The sequence below is a fragment of the Lepus europaeus genome, chromosome 1 (assembly GCF_033115175.1).
Source record: "Lepus europaeus isolate LE1 chromosome 1, mLepTim1.pri, whole genome shotgun sequence".
Lineage (NCBI taxonomy): Eukaryota > Metazoa > Chordata > Mammalia > Lagomorpha > Leporidae > Lepus > Lepus europaeus.
The window spans coordinates 45,971,248-45,995,606 of NC_084827.1; the positions used below are offsets into that span (position 1 = coordinate 45,971,248).

The window sequence follows — 24,359 nt, forward strand, 5'->3', positions numbered from 1 at the left end:
GCTAAACAGAGAGACTTGGCCATCAGCAAAAAAGCCACCTCAGGGTGGTGCTTCCTACTTGGATGCACCTTTATATAAAACATGGCTGAGAAGCAATGTTTCTGAAAATCTGAATTTGAAATGATTCTGAACTGTTCTTAAAGTTAACTTTGTTTTGCAGTGATAACATTCAGCAATATCTAATGACCAATAATGTGCCAGAGGCAGCCTCTACTCTGGTGTCTATGGCAGAACTTGACATCAGGCTTAAGGAATCATCCTGTTCTCATCTTCTTGGTTTCATGAGAGCCACCGTTAAATTCTGGCATAAAATTCTCAAGGACAAGCTTACAAGGTGGAGAATTTATCCTTATTTCATCATAATTGCTTTCAGATGGATATTTGACGGTAGCATACTGACATGTGTTTTTCTTTTATGTTCCAGTGATTTTGAAGAAGTTTTAGCGCAGCTTAATTGGCCATTCATCGTACCCCCCCAGTCTCAAGCTGTTGGCTTAAATCGACCTGCTAGTGCCCCTGAAACTTATAGCAACCTGGAGACACTCTTCTGTCAGCTTCTGAAACTACAAACCTCGTATCTTTGTCAGATTTGGAAACTTGACAACACTTCTTGCTAGAGTATATTTTTTGGCTACAGAGTGAAAGGTTTTTGAAAGTGGCCAGGGAGCCACCTGGGAGTCCTAGCTTTGGATTTGATCTGTAAATCCATGTTGAATGGTACACTGTTGTCTTGTAGAGTATGCTGTGCACGTTGGGAGGACTGTGAGGAAGAGTGCCGAGATACGTGACTGACACATGTTCAAATCTCATATAGGTTCTTGAGACAACAGAACAAATGGGCAGTTGGGAGGAAAACTTAGCAATGCAGTGTTAATTTTATCAAATGATTACTTAAGTTTATTTCCTTATTGCTATTCATCTTAGGAAAGATTTACAAATTAATAACAATTTTTAAATATTTTACTGGACTCATTTAATTTAGACTACTTAGTAGCATTATAGTTAACTTAGTGTCTGGCACTTTTTTTTTTTTTTTTGGGACAGGCAGAGTGGACATTGAGAGAGACAGAGAGAAAGGTCTTCCTTTTCCATTGGTTCACCCTCCAATAGCCGCTGCAGCCAGTGTGCTGCAGCCAGCGCACCGCGCTGATCCGAAGCCAGGAGCCAGGTGCTTCTCCTGGTCTCCCATGTGGGTGCAGGGCCCAAGCACTTGGGCCATCCTCCACTGCACTCCCGGACCATAGCAGAGAGCTGGCTTGGAAGAGGGGCAATCGGGACAGAATCCGGCGCCCCGACCGGGACTAGAACCCGGTGTGCTGGCGCCGCAAGGCGGAGGATTAGCCTATTGAGCCACGGCGCCGGCCTGTCTGGCACATTTGTTGGACAAATTTGTTGTGTGTGTATGCATAAATGTGTGTGTGTGCATGTAGTGTTCATATGTCTCTGGTTCCTTTTCCGTGACTTGACTATGTCAGAGATGAATTACTTACAGAGCCAAAACAACTCCCAGAGAAGTATGCCCTTCCTGCCTCCCCTTCTATCATCCTGCCGATCCAGATCATGCTGACACCACTTCAGAAGAGGTTTAGGTATCACTTCAGAGGCAACCGGCAAACTAATGTCATGAGCAAGGTGAGCTTTGCCGGCTCTTGTCTTTGGTTTTTATTAGTAGCAAATAGTAAAGATTTCTGTACTTTTGCTGTTTTAAGTTAAAATCTGGCTCTGTTTGCATTTGTTTTTTCTCTGTTCATATTTCTATTCTTTCCTGTTTTGTCACTGCCTTATAGATGTAACTGGGGACTTGTGTGTTGAAATGTTGTAGGAATCAGCCTACTCATTAGGACTTCATCTGGCCTGTTTCTCAAGTTTGCCTTTGGGTGTGCTGGAGCATTGGCTGTGGCAGTTTTGTCTACAACTGAGTCCACATGTGTTTCACATCCAGATCACTTCTTAGATTTATGCAGATGGCTCCTCCATATTCCATGAGTTCTGCATCTGTGAATTATCCAACTGTGGATTCAAAATGTTTCACTGCTGCTCCGTGTACAATGTAACTGCATCTACAACATTTGCATCTGCCATGAAATGTAGACTTCTTTTGTTGTTATTCTCTAAGTAATACAACACTTTATATAACATTTGTGTTATATTAGATATTATAAGTAATATAAAGATGACTTAAAGTATATAAGATGTGCATAGATTTAACACAAGTACTAGGCCATTTTATATAAGGAACACTGGCATCCACAGATTTTGGTATCCCTGAGGGTCTTGGAACCAAACCCTGGCATATACCAAGGAATGAACGTACTCATAAGATACTAGAGGAAGTCAGGAGGCTGGCATTGTGGCATAGCAGGTAAAGCTGCTGCCTACAGTATCAGCATTCCATATGGGCATCAGTTCGAGTCCCGGCTGCGTCACTTCCAATCCAGCTTTCTGCTAATGTGCCTGGGATGGCAGTAGAAGATGGCCCAAGTGCTTGTGCGTCTGCACCGATGCAGGAATCAGGAAGAAGCTCCTGGCTCCTAGCTGTTAGGGCAATTTGGAGAGTGAATGAGCACATGGATGCTCTATCTCTCTGCTCTGTGCCTTTCAAGTAAATAAAATAAATCTTTAAAAAAGAGAAAAAAGGGAAAGTCAAGAGATAGAAAAACATTAGCTTCTGAATAGAGGTGCTGATACTAAAATGATTTATAGCTTTGCAAGAAATTATGTGAATAAATGATGGAATAGCATGAGGAAGTTATCACATTTTAATTGAAGCACTATACAGTGTTTATTGGGCATATTATTGAGATTTGTCTTTAATTTTACCTGGAAAACAATTACAGGCATCTGTTTTCAATGAAATTTGATAGAATTTGTTGAAAATTATAATCTTGGGAATTGCTAAGAGGTGGGTACTACCTTATGTATCCTTCAGTTTGCCACAGCTAACATAGTGCATGGAACAGGGAATCAGTAAGTATTTTCAATTCAGTGTTTTTAAGTACCATGTTATACCAAGCACTGCATGTGTCATATATTAAGGAACTTAGAGGGTTTATAGAATTTTAAAGAAATCAAGAGATAGGCAACTGTTTGCACAGGAAGGAGCAGAGTACCAAGGATTTCTAGTTGGATTTTACTTTATGGGTTTCCTTTTTTAGATAGGGTTTTGGTAGAGAATAGGAGCACTTAGTAGTTACTGAGACAAAGCAGTAAGCCTAGAGTTGTGTCATGCAGTAATGATTTGAGGTAAGAATATTTTGAGTTATGTTGCCAGCTTTTTGACATGTAATGGCAGTGAAACTGGCATTCTGCCATCAAGCCGCAACTTTGCAGCCCTTAAGATTAGAGGCTGGGACCAGCACTGTGGTGTAGCAGGTTAAGCCACTGTCTGAAGTGCTGGCATCCCATATGGGTGCCAGTTTGAGTCCCTGCTAATGCGCCTGGAAAAGCAGCAGCAGATGGCCCAAGTGCTTGGGACCCTGCACCCATGTGAGAGCCCTGGAGGAAGCTCCTAGCTCCTAGCTTCAGATCAACCCAGCTCCAGCTGTTGTGGGCATTTGAGGAGTGAACTAGTGGATGGAAGATCTCCCTCTCTCTGTAACTAAGCCTTTCAAATAAATTAAAAAAAAATTTTTTTTTTCAAATAAAAAAAAGATTAGAGGCTGCCCTTATTCATTTTTTTATTTCCAGCATCTAACATACAACAGGGATTAACCACTCAAAAAATGCTTTTGAATCCCTGTCTGTCAAAACTTAGAATGCTCGCAGAATCACCTGCAATGACAATTTAAAATGTTGTGTACCCACATTTCCTTTTCTGTACCTAGAAGTATACCTGCTATTTTTTGTAATACAGACCAGCATGGTGCTTAAAATTTATTTTGGAATGCTATTTCAAAAAACAATATAAAGGTCATTGGTTCTTTGTAATACTCATCATTTCATATATTACTATAAAGTGCTAGGTTTTCAATATTTATGGCATTGTACATTTATGATTGTTGACTTAAGTTAATTTTTGAAATTTGTTGGGAGTGCATTTGGAAACTTTTGATTGTTAAACTTTGCATGAATTTATAGTCTTAGATATAGAAATCTTCAACTAATTGATATAACATTTCATGCATATAGTTAAATCAAGCAATTTAATCCTAACTTTCTAGTTGAAATAACTAAAGAATACAAACCATTTCACCTCCTTCCCTAGCCTGAATGGTACTTGGCTCAGGTACTTATGTGGATTGGAAACCATACTCAATTCCTGGATGAGAAGATTCAGCCAATATTAGACAAAGCAGGCTGTTCAGTAAATGCAAGGGTAAGAGAACTCAGTCTTAAGTGTTTCAGTTTTAGAGTTACATGTATAGCTAAATAACACGTTGTTTATATACCTCATGTTTGTATGTTTCAGCTTGAATTTTCACGGGGTCTGATGATGCTTGTTCTTGAGAAGTTAGCTGCCGACATTCCTTGTCTGCTCTATGATGACAATCTCTTCTGCCATTTGGTGGATGAAGTGCTCTTGTTTGAAAGGGAGCTACACAGTGTTCATGGCTATCCTGGCACCTTTGCTAACTGTATGCATATTCTGTCAGAGGAAACCTGTTTTCAGAGGTGGTTGACTGTGGAGAGAAAATGTAAGTGCTAACATGGCCATAAGGTAGGAAGAGATGTCTGTTTTTGTGCATATAACTTTTGGTGTTTTCCTCCTCCAATTCTGGGTAGGAAATAAGCCAACAAAATTTTGTTTGTCCAGGGTTTCCTTTTTATCTTCTCATGAAACTTCAGTTTTTCCTGGAATTGTACGCTTCATGTTTCTAGGGTGGACTAATCAAGCCAGTGAGGTGTATAACTGTGTTGTAGGTTTTCACCACATGGTATTTCTGCTGTTGGTAAGATCTTTCTGGTTGTAGTTTTTATTAGTCCACTTTTTGTTACATTAACTAAAATACCTGAGAGGGGCTTCCTGGCAAAGAGAAGGTTTATTTTAGCATACAGTTTGGAAGTTACAGTTGAGGCAGTCCCATAGCCTGCTGTCTGATGACAGGTGTGGTGGGGTGATCGCATGGTGAACCAGGGAACAGAGACAGAATGCTAAGCAGAACTTGAACTCAAATAATCAACACTCTCAGAGAACCACACTTTGAGGACATCACATCCCTGTCTAAACACTTCCCACCCCTCAGATGCCACAATTAGATCAAGTCTCCACTCAGCCTGTCAGCTGTTAGCAGTAAGACATCAGCGTTTAAACATCTGCTGAGTTTGGGGAGACAAGTCCTACTCAGCCTGTACCGTAGTTTGTTTAGTCAGCATAACACTTTGGAGTTTTGGGGTTAGGAGGAGTAAAATATCTGTTTAAAACACAGCATGATAAATATACTCCAATTAATGTGAGATTGTTTGTAGAAAGTTATCATTGATTAAGACATTGTGAGCTGAAAAATTAGGAATTCCTGCAACTACCTATTTAGCATAATCTTTTTTTCTTCATGTCAGTTGCTCTTCAAAAAATGGACTCAATGCTTTCATCCGAAGCTGCCTGGGTATCCCAATATAAGGATATCACTGATGTAGATGAAATGAAAGTTCCAGACTGTGCAGAAACTTTTATGACTCTACTCCTGGTTATAACGGGTAAGTATACATTTTTATTTTTAAAAAAATTTGATAGGTTGAGGGACAGAGAAAGTGTTCTCATGTGATGATTACTTCCCAGATGCCCTCAATGGCTGGGATTAGGCCAAGCACAAAGCTAAGATCCAGGAACTAAATCCAGGGCTCTGGAATTGTAGCAGAAATCCACTTGAGCCAGTGTTGTTGCCTCCCAGGAACTACTTTTTTTTTTTTAAGATTTATGTATTTGAAAGGCAAAGGCAAGAGAGAGAGAAAAGTCCTCTATCTATTAGTTCACTCCCCAAATGGCAACAATGGCTGGAGCTGGGCCGATCCAAAGCCAGGAGCCTGGAGCTTCTTCTGGGTCTCCCATGCGGGTGCAGAGGCCCAAGAACTTGGGTCATCTTCTGCTGCTTTCCCAGGCCACAGCAGAGAGTTGGATTGTAAGTGGAGCAGCCAGGACATGAACTGGCACCCATATGGGATGCCAGCACTGTGGGCGGGGGCTTTACCAACTATGGCACAGTGCCGCCCCCCGGGAACTTCTTTAGCAGGAAGCTGGAATCAGGAATCAGAGCTGAATATCAAACCCCAATACTTTATTATGGGATGCAGGTGCCTGAACTGGACACTTAATAGCTAAGTCAAATACCCACCCCTCAACCTTTTTTTGTTTTTAAAGATTTATTTATTTTTTATTTGAAAGGCAGAGTTACAGAGAGGAAGACAGAGAGAGAGAGAGAGCGAGAGAGAAAGAAAGATCTTCCATCTTCTGGTTCATTCCCCACATGGCTGCAATGGCCAGAGCTAGGCTGGTCTGAAGCCAGGAGCTTCTGGGTCTCCCATATGGGTGCAGGGGCCCAAGCACTTGGGCTATCATCCACTGCTCTCCCAGGCACATTAGCAGGGAGCTGGATCAGAAGTGGAACAGCCAGGACTCAAACCAGCACCCAAATGAGATGACAGCACCACAGGCAGTGGCTTTACTCACTACGCCACAGCGCCAAGCTTATATAATTTTTTAAAAATTCATTTATTTGAAAGATAAAATGACAGAGAGGAGGGAGGGAGAGAGAAAGATCTTCCATCCAGTGGTTCACTTCCCAAATGGACACGGCAGCTAGGTCTGGGCCAGGCTGAAATGAGGAGTCTGGAACTCCACCTGGGTCTGGTACTTGGCCATTTTCAGCTGCTTTCCCAGGTGTGATAACAGGGAACTGGATCAGAGGCAGAACAGCTGGGATTCATACTGACATCCCTATATGGGATGTTGCCATCACAAGCAATGGTTTAACCTGCTGCACCAGAGTGCCAACCCTCTCTTAAATTGTTTCTTAAATATTCTATATAATTTTTCATGTATCTTTAAAAAAATGAGGTTTAGGGTCTGGTGCTATGGCATAGTGGGTAAAACCGCTGCCTGCAGTGCCAGCATCCCATATGGGCGCTGGTTTGAGTCCTGGCTGCTCCACTTAAAATCCTGCTCTCTGTTGTGGCCTGGGAAAGCAGTAGAAGATGGCCCAAGCCCTTGGGCCCCTGCACCCACGTGGGAGACTTGTAAAAAGCTTCTGGCTCCTGGATTCGGATCAGCACAGCTCTGGCTGTTGGGGCCATTTGGGGAGTGAATCAGCGGATGTAAGACCTCTCTCTCTCTCTCTCTCTCTCTCTCTCTCCCTCCCTCCCTCCCTCCCTCTCCCTCTCTCTCTCTCCCTCCCTCCCTCCCTCCCTCCCTCCCTCTCCTCTCTTTGTGTAACTCTGACTTTCAAATAAATCTTTAAAGAAAAATCAGTCAAAAAATATTTAAAAAATTTAAAAATGAGGTTTAACTTATATAAGGTGAAATGCACAGAAATTAAGTATACTCTTCAATGAGTTTTAACAAATATATGTACTTGTGAAACCCATATTCTTAGAGAGTCAGAAATGGGCCCATACTTGAATGACCTTTTTTTTTTTTTTGGTCAGGCATTAACGCAGGTCAATAGGAAAAATCTATAACTGTGCCTTGGATCAAAAGTCTTCATAAGTCATAACTTTCTTCACAGACAGGTATAAAAATCTTCCCATGGCTTCCCGTAAGCTGGAGTTCTTGGAGTTACAGAAGGACTTAGTAGATGATTTTAGGATACGGTTAACACAAGTGATGAAAGAAGAGTCTAGAGCTTCCCTTGGCTTTCGATACTGTGCGATTCTTAATGCTGTGAACTACATCTCAACTGTACTGGCAGACTGGGCTGACAATGTTGTGAGTTAATGTGCTGCTTTATTAAGTAATACGTTAGTAATTTGAACTATTTTCCCTTTCAAATGTTGAATCTCTTGAAAGCAAAATATGTTACAATCACAATGATGCCAAACTTAAGAAGTATGATTGAAGTACTTTATTTTGCTTAATCTCAAATAGTTAAACAATCCTAAAATTTTAGAGTATTTAATCACTGTAAAAAAGCAGAAGCCGTTCATGAAAAACTTTATACAATGAACCTTTTGCCTCTGTGGACTTTACATGTGGGAAATATTCATGCATGGCAATCACTGACAAGGCTTAAGATTAAATCATGATGTCAAAGTCAATAAAATTCAAAACTTTAAGGAAAATAGAAGAATAATACTTGATACCTCTCGGATGTGTTCAAAATATAACAAATTATGAAGAATCATAAAATATATTAATTTATGTATCTTATTTTCAAATATATACAAATATAAATAGAATAGGGAAATGAACCCATTTGCCTATTACCTAGCTTCTTAGAAAAATTTTGTATTTTTTTTTAACGTTATTTATTTACTTAAAAGGCAGAGTTACAGGAGCAAGGTAAGAGAAAGAGAGAGATAGAGAAAGAAAGATCTATATCTGCTGGTGTGCTCTTCAAATGGTCACAACAGCCCAGGCTGGGCCAGGCCGAGGCCAGGAGCCAGGAACTGCATCCAGGTCTCCCACCTGGGTGGCAGGGGCTCAAGCACTTAGGTCATCTTCCACTGCTTTTCCAGGCATGTTAGCAGGGAGATGGATCAGAAGTGGAACAGCCGAGACTTAAATCAACACCCATATGGTCCCAGGTGGCAGCTTAACCCACTGCACCAAAATGTCAGCCCCCAAGTTTGTTTTGTTTGGATCTCTCTTCCACCACCTAAACTTGATTACTTTGAAGCAGATCTGAGACATGATATTCCGTAGTAACATTTTAGTTTCTATCTCTAACAGATAACTCCTTTTTAAAAAATCACAAGCACAGTACTATGATAACATCCACAAAATGCCTCCAGGACCATCCTCTTGGACAGGTCGTACTCAGGTTTCGGATCACTGATCTAAGTTCCACTGTGAGGATACAAATAGCTTGATGGGGTGGGTGTTTGGCGCAGTGGTTAAAATGCTACTTGGGATGCCCACATCCCATGTAGATTGCCTGGGTTTGAGTTCCAGCTCTGCTTCTGATTCTGGCTTCCTGCTAATGTGCACCACTCTAGAAGGCAGCTGGTGATGGCTCAAGTAAGTACTTGGGTTCTTTTCACCCATGTGGGAGACCAAGAATGAGTTAATAACTCCTTTTAAATTTCTTTTCAAGATTTACTAATTTATTTTGAAAGAGTTACAGCAAGAGAGGGAGTGACAGAGGAAGACAGGGATCTTCCATCTGCTGGCTTGTTTCCCATATAGCTGCAGTGGCCAGCACTGGGCCAGGGGCCAGAAGCTTCATCTGGGCCTCCCACATGGGTGACCATCTTCCACTGCTGTTCCCAGGCTATTAGCAGGGAGCTTGACTGGAAGTGGAGTACTAGGAGACAAACTGGCACCCATATGGGATGCTGGCATTATAGGCAGTGATTTTACCCTCTATACCACAACACCAGTCCCAGTAACTCCCTTTTTAAAAAAATAAAACCACAGGGGCTGGCACTGTGGTGTAGTGTGCTAAGCCTCTGCCTGTGGTGCTGGCATCCCATACGGGTGCCAGTTCATCTTCAGGATGTTCCTCTTCCAATCCAGCTCTCTGCTATGGCCTGGGAAAGCAGCAGAAGATGGCTCACATGCTTGGGCCCCTGCACCTGTGTGGGAGACTTGGAAGAAGCTCCTGACTCCTGGCTTCGGATTGGCCCAGCTCCGGCCTTTGAAGCCATATGGGCAGTGAATCAGAGGATGGAAGACCTTTCTCTCTGTCTCTCCCTCTTTCTGTCTGTAACTCTACCTCTCAAGTAAATAAATAAATTAATCTTTAAAAAATAAATAAATATAACCACACTACCATGACAACAGACTCTTGGCTTTGGCCTGGCCCAGCTCCTGCCATTGTGAACATTTAGGCAGTGAACCAACAGAGGAGAGATTCTATTGGTCTCTGTCTCTCTATCCCTCTCTCTCATCCTTTCAAATAGAAAAAAGAATCAGCTTGGGTTATACCACTCCAATCCATAAAGTAGATTTAATGACAGAAAGCATTAATAGAATAATGATGACTACAGAATGGTGAAATATATATTAAACAGTGGAAAAAACTGACAATGTTGAATAAATGGGATAATGAATATGAGTCTACATTATAAATGTAAAATGTTATAGAATTCTGTCAGCAGAACAGATTTTAATTTAACCAAAGATTTAAAATATAACCATCCTTGGGGCCGGCACTGTGGCGCAGCATGTTAATGCCCTGGCCAGAAGTGCTGGCATCCCATATGGGTGCCGGTCCTAGTCCCAGCTGCTCCTCTTCCGATCCAGCTCTCTGCTGTGGCCTGGGAAAGCAGTAGAAGATGGCCCCAGTCCTTGGGCCCCTGCACCCATGTGGGAGACCCAGAGGAAGCTCCTAGCTCCTGGATATGGATCTGCGCATCTTGTTGTGGCCAATTGGGGAGTGAACCAGTGGATGGAAGACTTTTCTTTCTTTCTCTCTCTCTCTGCCTCTCCTCTCTCTGTGTAACTCTGACTTTCAAATAAATAAATAAATCTTAAAATATATATATATATATATTTATAAAATCACTCTTAAAACATGATAAAGTCAATCTTTAAAAATTATAGATGAGGACTGGTCATAAAATCACAGTACACTAAGCAAAAACAGTTTCGAAGTGTGGCCATGTGAGTCAAACATTAAACAAGTATTAACATTTTTGTACAGTATTAAAAATTTTAAAAAGATTATATAGGTAAAAAGTAGTGTGACAGAGAGAAGGAAAGACAGATATTTTATCCTCTGGTTCACTCCCCAAATGCCCACAACAGCCAGTGCAAGGTCAAGCTGAAGTTGGAAGCCTGGAACTCTATTTGAGTTGCTTGGGATGCCTGCATCTATATCAAAGCGCCAGTTGGAGTCCCAGCTCCACTTCCAATCCAGCTTCCTGGTAATGCAGCTGGGAAGGCAGCAGATGGCGGCCCAAATCTTTGGGTCCCTGACACCCATGTGTGAGACTCAAATAGCTGGATTGGAAGGGGAGTAGCTGGCACTCAAACCAGGCACTCTGATATGGGATGTGGGTGTCCCAAATGGTGACTTAATTGCTACACTACATTGCCTGCCCCTAATTTTTACTCATTTGAAAGGAGAGAAAGATCAACACACACACACACACACACAAATGGATATCTTCATCTTTGGATTTACTTCCCAAAAGCCTACAATAACGGGTAGGCCAAGCCAAAGTTAGGAGCTCAGAACTCAATTTGGCTCTCTCACTTGGGTGGTAGGGACCTAAGTACTTGAGCCATTACCTACAGCCTTTGAGTGTGTACATTAGCAAGAAGCTGGAATCAGAAGTGGGTCTGGACAAATAAATAAATCTTTTTTAAAAATCAAAAACAGGGGCCGGCACCGCGGCTCACTAGACTAATCCTCTGCCTGTGCCACTGGCACCCCGGGTTCTAATCCTGGTCACTCCTCTTCCTGTCCAGCTCTCTGCTGTGGCCCGGGAGTGCAGTGGAGGATGGCCCACCTGCACCCGCATTGGAGACCAGGAGAAGCACCTGGCTCCTGGCTTCGAATCAGCACAGTGTGCCAGCCGCAGCGGCCATTGTGGGGATGAACCAACGGCAAAAGGAAGACCTTTCTCTCTGTCTCTCTCTCACTGTCCACTCTGCCTGTCAAAAAAAATTAAAAAAAAAAAAAAAAAAAGAAAAAAAGTGGGTCTGGGACTCGCATCCAGGCACTCCAATATATAATGCTGGAATCTTGCCTCAAGAACATATTTTAAATTATAGTTGCAGACAAAAATTTGTAGTATAGTGCTAACATTATATGCATATAATGTGGTGTTTTTTTTGGTTTTTTTTGGACGGGCGGAGTTAGACAGTGAGAGAGAGAGAGTCAGAGAGAAAGGTCTTCCTTCCATTGGTTCACCCCCCAAATGGCCGCTATGGCCAGCGCTGTGCCGATCCGAAGCCAGGAGCCAGGTGCTTCTCCTGGTCTCCCATGGAGTGCAGGGCCCAAGCACTTGGGCCATCCTCCACTGCCTTCCTGGGCCACAGCAGAGAGCTGGACTGGAAGAGGAGCAACTGGGACTAGAACCGGCGCCCATATGGGATGCTGGTTCCACGAGGCGGAGGATTAACCAAGTGAGCCATGACACTGGCCCTATTTAAAGCTTTTTTAAGAATGCTAACTGAAATCCATGTGTATAATGTCCTTCTGCTGAGCAAGGAAAATAAAATATTTCATAGAAGGAATATAGTGTGCAGTGTAATGATGAATGCATTTATCTTTATGAAGTCTACTAATCAGCATACATTCATTTTGTATTTTTCTGTGTGGTGTTTCTAATTTTAGTTAAGTATTTTATTCTCACAGCCCCCACAGTGCTCCATTTTCTGCTAGGCTTTTTCAATGGCATCAAACAAAAATTATCATTCTTGATTCTTGTGCCAGATGATCTAATAAGAGACTCATTCAGGGCCAGATTTTTAGCTTCAATGAAATTATTTGTGGAGCATCATTAACTACTTTACTTGGTGCTGCAGTCTCTTAACAAAGATGAATTAGCATCATCCTTATCCTTAGAAAACTTACCATCTGATGCTGAATTAACTTAGTCTTTCTGTCAACAGAGAAATAACCAGATTTCAGAGTTGACTTTTCAAGTGGTGAATGAATTCTGTGTCCTAGCACTAATTATAGTACAATTTCTGTCCTAATGTCAAAAGTCCTTTAATCATGGTCCTTCAGCCTGTGAATGCTTTAATTAGAAATCCTTAAAGCTCTTGAGTATCATGTAGTTAGGAAAAGAAGGAAGGAAAGGACACAGATCTGCTTCTGCACATTTCAGATTCTCCACTGCTAACTGTCCATTGCCATATTGTACCAAGCCCATAATTCAGAAAGAGGAGTTTTTGAGTTGTAGGTAGCAGACTGGCCTAAGTTGGAGAGAGGGGGATGGCTGAGGGGTTTGATTATGTCACAGAAAGGATTAGGCATTAGATTGACTGCTCTAAAGTTGATTATTTCAGGTGTCAGTCTCAGGCTGGTTCTGGGTGTGGCCATAATTGGCACCAGGTTTATATGGTCTATCCACAGTCTCGAAAGGCAGTGCTTCCTCCTCTCAGTGATTGTTTCAGCAGGAATACCAACATGGTCTCTCACACGTCCGTCCCTACACAATCACCAAGTTAGGTATGCATCCTTGGCCCAAAGGGTAGGGTCACACCACCAGAATCAGATTGTCTCAGAGTAGGGAAGAGGTGGTTCCCCAAAGGAAAGTTAGTGGTACTGTTCCAAAGAGTGGGGAGAAACCTGTTAGTTAAAAGCGGCCTGAAGGGGACTGGTGTTGAGCAGGTTAAGCTGCTTCTTGTGATGCTGGCATCCTATACTGGAGTGCCAGTTTCAGTCCCAGCTTTTCTTCTAATGCACCTGAGAAGGCAGTGGAAGATGGCACTAGTAGTTCAGCCCCTGCCACCCCTGTGGGAGACCAGAATAGAGTTCCTGGCTCCTGGCTTCAGCCTGTCCCAGACTTGGTTCCTGTGTTCATTTGCAGGGATGAACCAGTGGATGGAAAATCAATCTCTCTCTCTCTCTCTTTATCTTCCTTTCAAATAAATACATACATTTTTTTTAAAGTGACACATCACCATGCAAAAGATTAGGAAGAGAGAGACAGACACACAGATATGGTCTAGGTTGATATTGGGTAGTCTAAATTTTAGTAGTAAATGTATTAAAAAATTGACTACCAGGCTTAATTTATGTTTTTATTTGAAAGGCAGAGAGACAGGGATATTCCATCCTCTTTCACTCCCCAAATATTCACAACAGCAAGCACCAGGCCAGGCTGAAGCTAGGAGGCAGGAACCCAAATACTTGAGCCATCACCTGCTGCTTCCCAGGCTGTGTATTAGCAGGAAGCTGGAATTAGAAGTGGAGCTGGGACTGAAACCTAGGCACTCAGATTTAGGATACGTCTTAACTGTTGCACTAAATCCTTGTTGCTAGGGTTTGCCTATTTTGCCCATTATCTGTGAAGTCTTTGAGAGAATCTAAATGGCTTTTAGATGTTAATTTCTTAATGAATATAATTCCAAAGACTTTAAAACAAAAGCAACTAAAAATTCCTACGAAAGAGTAACCAAGTGTTTAATGCCCTGAACATGCCTAATGTGATCTATTTATTCTATCCAGTTTTGATAAAAAAAAAAAAAAAAAAAAAACCTTGACAAGATGATTTATTTAGTGCTCTGTAATTGATTTTGGAAAAATTTTTCTTTCTTTTTTTTTTTTAAAGATTTATTTATTTGAAAGGCAGAGTTAGAGGGAGGCAGAGGCCAAAGAGAGAGAAGTCTTCCATCCTCTGGTTCACTTCCTAAATGGCCACAACGGCCGGAGCTGGGCCAATCCAAAGCCAGTAACCAGGTGCTTCTTCCAGGTCTCCCACGTGGGTGCAGGGGCCCAAGTCCTTGGGCCATTTTCTTGCTGCTTTCCCAGGCTACAGCAGAGTGGTAGATCAGAAGAGGAGCAGCTGGGACTTGAACTGGTACGCATATGGGATGCCGACACTGCAGGCAGCAGCTTTACCTGCTATGCCACAGTGCCACTTCTGATCCAGCTTTCTGCTACTGCACCTGGGAGACAGCAGATAATGACCCAAGTACTTGGGTTCCTGACCCCTCTGAGAGAGACCTGGATTAAAAAATGATACTACAAACGTTAACATGGATGGAGAAATTTGAATGCTCATATATAGCCTGTGAGGATATAAGGTTGTGCAGTTGCAATGGAAAACAGTCTAGCAGTTCCTCCAACATATGATCCAACAGTTCTGTTCCTAGGTATATATCAAGAGAAATGAAAACATGTCCACATAAGAACTTGTAATAAATATTCATAGCAGCATTCATTATTTATAGTAGACAGAAAGTAGAACTAACCCTAATGTCTCTAAGCTATTGATTGGATAAAGAGAGGTATTTCCATATAATGGAATATTATTTGACAATAAGAAGTTAAGTACTACATGATAAAATGTGGACAGATCCTGAAAATATACTAAGTAAAAGAAGCCAATCACAAAGAACCACATGTTGAAGAATTCCATTTACATGAAATGCCTAGAATAGCCAAATCCATAGAGACAGTAGATTAATGGTTGCCTGGGACCGGTGGGGAATGGGGAAACTACTGGGGCTGAGAGATAAGTCTTTTGGGGGAAGGTAATGACAGTGTTCTAAACTTAGGGTGACAGATACACAGCTCTGAATATATTAAAAGCCACTGAGTTGTGCACTTTAAATGGCGAATTGTATGTCATATGAATTCTGTTTCAAGCTGTTAAAAAAGAATGGTACTAAACCTGCTAACATGTTTTTGCTTTCAGTTCTTTCTACAACTGCAACAGGCAGCATTGGAAGTCTTTGCAGAGAATAACACTCTCAGTAAATTGCAGCTGGGACAGCTTGCCTCTATGGAGAGCTCTGTCTTTGATGACATGATTAACCTCTTAGAGCGTCTGAAGCATGATATGCTGACCCGTCAGGTAGACCATGTTTTTAGAGAAGTTAAAGATGCTGCAAAATTGTATAAAAAAGAAAGGTATGTCCTGTATGTAAATTAACTCTTAATACCAGCTTGGTAAAGCTAAGATGATAGGTTCATGCAGTCAGATTCCCAGGGTTTCTAGATAAAGCAGCATCGGGCCTTCTGTACTCCAGACTTGGACTGTGTCTCATGGACCTCTTGTGAAATATTCTTTGGGACATTCTCAATAAGAATAAACTGATCATAATTTAGTCTTCAACTGTTGGTAAAGAAAGCTGTTGTATGACCTGGGGTTGAATAGCTTAGCCCGTCACTCATTTTATAAAATAAGGTGCTGTATGGTGGCATTTGGCCTGGGAGTTAGGTGCTCCTTGGGATGCCAGCATCCTATACCGGTGCCTGTGCCCACTCTGGCTCTTGACTCCAGCTTCCTGCCTGTGCAGATTGTGGAGGCAGCTATGACGAAGCAAGTGGTTGGATTCCCAGCTCTGGCTTCAGCCCAGAGCTGAGAGGCATTGCAGGCTTTTGGGAAATGAGCCAGCGGATGGGAGTTAGCTGTCTTTGCCTCTCAAATAAATATTTTTAAAAATTAAGAAAAAGTTTAACTTTTACAAATTATAATACCTTGTTCATGCTTGTACAATTTATTCCACTATCATAATTCCCATGGACACCTTTGATACCACCAAGAATGAGACATGCTTGAGAGCAGGCAGTATCTGTTTATCCTAGTACAGCCAGAGTACAAATGCTCCCCCAGGTATGATGAGGTTACATCCCGATAAGCCCATTCTAAGTTGGAAATACTGTAAGATAAAAATGCATTTAATATACTTATCCTACTAAACATCATAGCTTAGCAACACAGTACAGAGTAGAGTATCTGTTATATACCCTCCTGATGGCAGCTGACCGCTACTGCCTAGTATTATGCTACTCTCATTGGGAAGATTAAGATTCAAAGTGTGCTTTTACTGAATCCACACTGTTTTCACATCATTATAAAATTGCAAAATTCTAAGTCAAACTTTTTTAAAAAAAGATTTATTTGATTTATCAGAAAGGCAGAGTTAAAGAGAGGGGGAGAGAGAGAGAGAGAGAGAACTTCCTTCTGCTGGTTCACTCCCCAAATGACCACCTGACTGGGGCTGGGCCAGGCTGAAGCCAGGAGCCTAGAGCTTCATCCAGGTCACCCACATGAGTGGGAAGGGGCCCAAGTACTTGGGCTATCTTCCATTGCCTTCTCAGACACATTAGCAGGGAGGTGGATCAGAATTGGAGCAACCTGGATTCAAACTGGTGCTCATGTAGTGTTGCAAGCAGCAGCCTAACCCACTGCCCCACAGCACTGGCCTCTAAAGGTCAACCATTTAAGTCAGGACCTCTGTATGTATGGTCATTTCAGAGGTGTTACTAGTCCTCATTGCTTTTACTGAAAATCAGAGCATAAAAGTAGTTGATGTCTTAAAATACGCATTTAAAATTTAAAATTTTATATCAAGTCATTACAATATGGGAATTTTCTAGGAACACTTATCCTCACTAAATAAAAGGAAATTTAATTGAGAGCTAAAATATAAATAGAAGTACATATGTTTTCTGATAGAGCATTTAATGTTGGACTTATTATTTTTTTTAAAGATTTATTTATTTATTTGAAGGCAGACTACACAGAGAGAAAGGAGAGGCAGAGAAAGAGAGAGGTTTTCCATCTGCTGGTTCATTCCCCAATTGGCCTCAACAGCCAGAGCTGTGCCAATCCAAAGCCAGGAGTCAGGAGCTTCTTCCAGGACTCCCATGCTTTCTACTGCTTTCCCAGGCCATAGCAGAGGGCTGGCAGCTAGGACTTGAACCGGCACCCATATGAGGCCAGCACTGCAGGTGGTGGCTTTACCTGCTACGCCACAGTGCTCGCCTTTATTTTTTTCTTATCCACCATTGCCCAGGACAGTATACTTCCCCAGATTTAAAATCATATGTTAACACTTTAAAAATACAAGCTGGTGCTGCCATAGCTCAATAGGCTAATCCTCCACCTGTGGCACTGGCACACCGGGTTCTAGTCCTGGTCGGGGCGCTGGGTTCTAGTCCCGGTTGCTCCTCTTCCAGTCTAGTTCTCTACTGTGGCCCAGGATTGCAGTGGAGGATGGCCCAAGTCCTTGGGCCCTGCACCCGCATGGGAGACCAGGAGAAGCACCTGGCTCCTGGCTTCAGATCAGCGCGGTGCGCCGGCTGTAACACGCTGGCCGCAGTGGCCATGGTGGGGGGAGGGGTGAACCAATGGAAAAGGAAGACCTTTCTCTGTCTCTCTCTCTCACTGTCCACTCTGCCTGTCAAAATAAATAAATAAATAAAAATAAAAAACAAAAAGGATGGGACTGGCATTGTGGCATAGCAGGTAAGGCCTCCACCTGTGATGCTGGCATCCCATTTAGGTTCCGGTTTGAGGCCCAGCAGCTCCATTTCTGACCCTGGGAAAGCAGCAGCAGATGACTCAAGTGCTTGGGCCCCTGCACTCATGTGGGAGACCTGAAAGAAGCTCTGGGATCCCAGCTTCGGCCTGTTCCAGCCCCAGATGTTGGGGCCATTTGGGGAGTGAACCAGCAGGTGGAAGATCTGTCTCTTTTTCTCTCTCCTTCTAACTGTGTCTTTCAAATAAATAAATCTTTTTTAAAAAAAATACAAAAGGAGGAAAGCTGTTTTGGTAAAAATGAGTGTTTCTTCCAGGTGGCTGTCTTTGCCCTCGCAGTCGGAGCAGGCGGTCATGTCCCTGTCCAGTTCTGCCTGCCCGCTACTGCTTACGTTACGAGACCGCTTACTTCAGCTGGAGCAGCAGCTTTGTTTCTCCCTATTCAAAATTTTCTGGCAAATGCTTGTAGAGAAGCTGGACGTATACATCTACCAAGAAGTAAGTAAGTATAGGCTGTATTTGGTGCTTGCGATCATGAAGGCAACTGGTAAAGGCAGTTTTCTTTGTTTCAGATCATTCTTGCTAATCACTTCAATGAAGGAGGAGCAGCCCAGTTGCAGTTTGATATGACCCGGAATCTTTTCCCATTGTTTTCTCACTATTGCAAGAGACCAGAAAATTATTTTAAACAGTAAGTTTAGTATTAAAATGCATGTTGATATATTGTTAAAGGAAGTTGACTGCTGCTTAACAACTTTAGGGTTCCAAGATGTTTGGTAGAATGAGGCCAATTAAAAAAAAGTGTTTTTTTGAAGTGAAAAGTTTAAAACATTGTGTATCTAATGTATGTTCAGAGCACAATGGAGATATAAAAATAATACATGACCCATGATCTCAAAAGATTTACCAAAATTCACTGTGACAGAGGGAGAGGTAGCTATCTTCTGTCTACTGTTTCCTTCCTCAACTGGCTGCAGCAGGTCTGAAACCAGGAGCTTGGAATGCCATTTCTTGTCACCCACATAGATGGCAGGTACCCAAGCAAGCACTTGGGCCACCTCCGCTGCCTTCTCAGGCTCATTAACAGGGAGCTGGGTAGAAAGTATAGCACCCAGGACTGAACTGGCGCCCCTGTGGGATGCCAGTGTCACAGGCAGTAGCTTAACCCACTGGACCACAATGCTGGCCCCAGAGTTTTCTTTCTTAGCATATGTTTTATTGCTCCTGTTTGCCTAGTACTGCAGGAATAAATAGAAAAAGACAGCAAGTGTAATTCTGCCATATTTAGTAAATGTAAGAAATTAGATAGGTCAGGCCTAAACAAAGTTAATTAAACAACTCATATTAATCTTAGTTCTAACTGTATTTATAAACGTATGTCAGAGTAAAATTCTTATAAATATTTTCACAATTTGTTGATTTAAAGTTAGGTACAAGGTGTGTGAGATTTTAAAGCATTCCTTTTGAACTTACTATAAAATGAACACATATGTTTGCTTGTTTTAGTAAGGTATGCCTATTTTGTGGCTTTTCTTTATTTTCGTATTCTACCTTTGTGCTGCTTTCCCTTAATTTTTCCTTTTCTCATGTCCTAACCTGCCTAACGTGGTAACCACACCTGATAGACTGTTAGTATCAAGTGTTGTATTTGGGGAAGCAGTGGGTCCTTATTGAAGGCAATGATCCTTTACCTGGTGGTAATTGAATGCACCCTAAACTCTGCATGCTGTGGTCCCAGCACATTGAAAGAGCCAAATGACAAATCCATAAACAGTTCTTATAGAGGACATGTGGGCCAACAGTGAGGGAAGGTGTCAGAATGAAATTGTTCTTGGGTCACACAGAGAACCGTGAACTCATTCGCCTCCTTTCCCTTCCCCCTGAAACAGTGTCAAAGAAGCCTGTATTGTTCTGAATTTGAACATTGGCTCCGCACTGCTCCTGAAAGATGTGCTGCAGTCGGCCTCCGGACAGCTTCCTGCCACCGCGGCGTTAAATGAACTTGGGATTTACAAACTGGCTCAACAAGATGTTGAGATTCTACTTAACTTGAGGACAAACTGGCCCAACACTGGAAAATAATGTGTCTTCAGAAAAAAAAGTTTTTTAAAACAAAGATGAAGCCTGTTGGCTTTCTAATTATATGATGAAGTTCTGAATTAATGAAACTGGACAACGGAAAACTTTACAGAATCATTATTATCATGGATTCAGGGTGTTATTAAAATGATGACCATACTTCCAGAGTCCTCTTGTTCCTAAGAAAACAAAAACAAAAACTCATGAAAAATCAGAATAATTCCACTTATAAATGCTGTGTGTGTCATCGAGGAAAGCACAAGAGCAGAGAAAATAAATAATAACCAACTTCAATTTCCTTTGCTAATTAAGAAAAACTGTTGTGAATAATCAAACACAACCAATACAGTTTTCTTAAAAAAAAAAAATCACTATGTAATGCACGTTTGTAATTGAGGTTCCTGTATCTACTTTGGGAATTCAATGTATTGCCATAGAAAACACATAAGAACTGGGAAATAAGGTAGGATTATTCTCGTTTTCCACAAATGTCCTCCTTTTAAAATACTTCCTAGTTCCAGCCTCCTTTACAGTAGCATCCTGCTTTCTCTGGGTGGGACTCTGCCTCTGCCTTCCCCCGGGGGAGGGAAGATAGCTAAACACTTTGGTTTAGTATTTATGTAGCTGATGATGGGATGGAAAACTCAGCTTTCCTTTTGCTAACTTTTCCTTGGCCTTGGCTGTACTAAGTAATGGTTTCTTGGTTCACAGATGCTTGTGGAACCAGATAGCAAGGTCTGCTTGGTACCCATGTCCTTGGCTTTGCTTCAGGAAGGAATTCAGGAGTGAGTCGGAGATTAGCAAAGAGTGAGCAGTGAGCGTTTTCCTGAGAAAGAAAAGGTGCCCCCTGCACAGAGAATGGCCTGCTTGGAGGAGCGTGGCCCTGTCTCTGAACTGTGTTTAACAACAGGTGGGGCATTTCATGAAAGGGAAGCTACATTCATGGTTTTCCTGGGAAGTAGGCGGAGATTTTCTGGAACCTACCCACAACCCCTTTTCACTCTTTACATGGTCTGATACTTGCTGTCATGGTGGCTAGCAGGTGAGCCATTTAGCATGCTAAGGAATTATAATGAGTCCGTAGTGAACTGTAGTCAGTCTTGGCCAGCTTTGGCCTAAGCTGGGGTGAGCCTGGTCCAAGCATGGGGTCTGTTTATCTTCAGAGCAAGGGGAACCAAACCTATATCAGAACTGTTATCTCCAGGTGGCTCTACTGCTTGCCTGTCTCAGAGCAAAATTAAACAGACTGAGCTAGGTTTAGCTGGAGGCCTTCTACAACTATCAAATGTTATTCCAGTGACTTTTTTGTTTTCTGACTTAGCATTTACTTAGCACTATTGCTCTAATACCTCAAGTCCTAAAATTTTCAGGCCACAAGTAACCTATACTGTTGCTAAACATTTACTTTGCAATAAACAGTTCTGAAGAAATAGTTTTGAGATAAATTCTGTGACTATACAGAGATTTCCCAACTAGTGTTGGGAAGGCCTTTTTGTTGGTTCTCTTAGCAGGCTGGGCATCTGCACCTCATTCTTGAGAATTACTGAAGTTTCCCTCTGGGAAGAGGAGGACACGCCCCCTGGAACTTCCCGGCTCCTCTTCCCAGGCTCAGCGCCTGTACTGCCTGCCTTCCCTGTCCTCACTCTGCAGTCAGCCGAGTTCCAAGGTAATGAAATGTTCCTCCCAAAAGCTAGGAACTTGTTTTTAGTGGGATTAATATTTAAAAATCATGCCATGTAATTAAAATACTCATTTAAAAGTAGACTTACACTTCATCCCTGAATTGATCCAAAGTTACTATGTGTCCTTCACCTTTTAAAACTTCATCTGCAGTACAGAGACCCAGGGTTTTTAGGGCTGTAAAAGTCAGAAGACGAGAGTATTTACAAAGTGAATTGTTTTCAGAATGATATGGGTACAGCAGTACTTGTGTCCCCAGAATTCATGCAGATCTCTTAATGGTTGATGGATTAGCAGTGAAGACTGGAAGTAACTACGGCCTCTGAGATGGATCTTGTGAGACGACTGGTTATTTTGAGTCCGAGTTCTACCTAGCAGTTCTCTCTGCTCCCTGGCCTAGCACGTGATCATCCTTCCACACCCACTATGACCAGCCTTCATCAGATGCCAGACCAAGGGGCCTCTTGATGCTGAACTGTAACCTCCAATCTGTAAACTTCCAAGAAGTTCATCTGGGTATTTTTTTTTTTTTTTTTTTTTTTTTTTGACAGGCGGAGTGGACAGTGAGAGAGAGAGAGAGACAGAGAGAAAGGTCTTCCTTTGCTGTTGGTTCACCCTCCAATGGCCGCCGCGGCTGGTGCACCGCGCTGATCCAAAGCCAGGAGCCAGGTGCTTCTCCTGGTCTCCCATGCAGGTGCAGGGCCTAAGCACTTGAGCCATCCTCCACTGCACTCCCTGGCCACAGCAGAGAGCTGGCCTGGAAGAGGGGCAACCGGGACAGGATCGGTGCCCCGACCGGGACTAGAACCTGGTGTGCTGGCGCTGCTAGGCGAAGGATAGCCTGTTGAGCCACAGCGCCGGCCTCATCTGGGTATCTTAAAGTGATGACAAATGGTGCAATACACAGCTAAAGAAAGTTGTGGGATGACCAGACTGTTAGCTCAACCTGCAGGAGACACTGACCTTCTTTATACTGTACAAACGATATGGCGCCTCTGCCTGCAGAGTCCATCATCTCAAACATGGCCACAATGTTCGAGTTGTCCATAAAGAAAGGAAAAGCTATGCCTGTTTCTTTGGCAATTCTCAGACGTTCCAACAGAGTTATTAAGTAGTCTCTTGGTTTTTCTGCAAAACAATAGTTTGAAATGTTTGATGCAAAGGTAAAATGTGTCACAAGCGGAAGCAGCCATTTAACAATTATTAGGCACACACGTTCAAGGTGTTCTACTAGGCCATGGAAAACAGGACCTCCTTTCTTGTCTAGCAGAAAAATAACACAGCGAACAATGAATTTACAAGTGCCCTACCTCAAATAGAGATAGAAAAGCCCGGGAACTGGTAATTCTAGTTTGCAGCCAGGCTTGAGAAAAACAAACAACAGCAAAAAGAACGGCAAGATGCAGGGAAGAAGTTGGCCAGCTAAACAAAGGGATAAAATAATCTAAGGACAGAAACTTAGGTAAGCACAGTCTTCCAGTTGGGAGTCATGAATGTTTGTTTCTAACATAAAAGCAGAGTTTGGGATAAACACGCTTGCATTTAAGCAATTTTGTAGACAATTAAGATAATGCACTTTCCAGCATCCCATATGGGTACCAGTTCTAGTCCAGCCTGCTCCTCTTCTGATCTAGCCCTCTGCTATGGCCTGGGAAAGCAGTAGAAGATGGTCCAAGTCCTTGAGCCCCTGCACCCTCGTGGGAGACCCAGAAGAAGCTCCTGGCTCCTGGCTTCTGATGGGCGCAGCTCCGGCCATCGTGGCCATCTGGAGAGTGAGCCAGTGGATGGAGGACCTCTCTCTCCTTCTGTGTAACCCTGACTTTCAAATAAATAAATCTTTAAAAAACAAAACTATTTTCACCTTCACAGAACTTCTTAATCACACACCACACAAAAACAATGGGATGATTTAAACTTTGTAAGGGGTTTAGTCGTGTCAAGGACAAGTCTCCTTCAGCGAGCTTCGATTTCACACTACCACTGGGAAGTTCACCTGCCAGGCGATAAGGCTACTGTATATTCCTCATTCAATCTCCCCCGAAATGAGTACCCTCACAGTCTCCCTTTCCCACGGGAGGACGCAGAAATTCAGGGTCTGGCCCTGAGACACCTGACCCTAAGGGTCCTCTCTCAAGCCTGCCGCAGCTGGCACACAGACCGTTCGCTAAGTACTCGCTTAATTGAAAGTCATAGAGTTAATTAGCAGCAGGAGGGCGAGGGGTACCGGGGTTGGGGGAGGGGGTGCAGGGGAGAAAGTGTGTGAGATCGGAGGAGGGGGCACTCGCGACAGATGCTGGGGGTCTGGGGGCGCGAGCGAGGAGAGACTGCTCACGTAAGGAGGCGGCCGGAGCGGAAAGCCAAGCCAGACACAAGACCCCTACCTGGCCGGAAAAAGAGGAGGACGCTGGTGAGGTGGTTCAGCAACTCCATGATTCGATGTTTCTCCAGATAATCCCTCGCTTGGCGCTCCCTGCTGCCGGCGCCCTCCATCTCGCCGCGTCCGGCCGTTGCTAGGTGACCAGCGGGCGCGGAGCCCGATTGGCTCCGCCCCCCACGCCCGGCGTGGTCACGTGAGGCACCTCCCCGCGCCGACGACCCGACTTCCGCTACGGCGGGGC

The 24,359-nt window shown here is 43.0% G+C and overlaps 1 protein-coding gene across 2 annotated transcripts in view; it reads left to right on the forward strand.

The window, feature by feature from the left end:
• The window catches only part of RINT1 (RAD50 interactor 1), a 34,292-nt gene extending 10,699 nt beyond the window's left edge, over nt 1-23,593 (forward strand). Inside the window, exons 5-16 of one of the 2 annotated variants that reach the window (XR_009868413.1) lie at nt 161-334; nt 425-574; nt 1,476-1,632; nt 4,205-4,315; nt 4,409-4,634; nt 5,497-5,634; nt 7,659-7,858; nt 15,412-15,626; nt 18,300-18,480; nt 18,540-18,673; nt 19,872-21,727; nt 23,376-23,593. Coding sequence is in view for 1 of the 2 variants with exons in the window: in XM_062215430.1 (XP_062071414.1) it covers nt 161-334; nt 425-574; nt 1,476-1,632; nt 4,205-4,315; nt 4,409-4,634; nt 5,497-5,634; nt 7,659-7,858; nt 15,412-15,626; nt 18,300-18,480; nt 18,555-18,673; nt 19,872-20,064 (1,864 nt within the window). In the remaining variant the exon portion in view is untranslated. Of the gene's footprint in view, nt 1-160; nt 335-424; nt 575-1,475; nt 1,633-4,204; nt 4,316-4,408; nt 4,635-5,496; nt 5,635-7,658; nt 7,859-15,411; nt 15,627-18,299; nt 18,481-18,539; nt 18,674-19,871; nt 21,728-23,375 lie in introns of those variants that run through there. The other variant, XM_062215430.1, reaches the window with a different exon arrangement.
• Nucleotides 23,594-24,359: the final 766 nt, after the last annotated feature.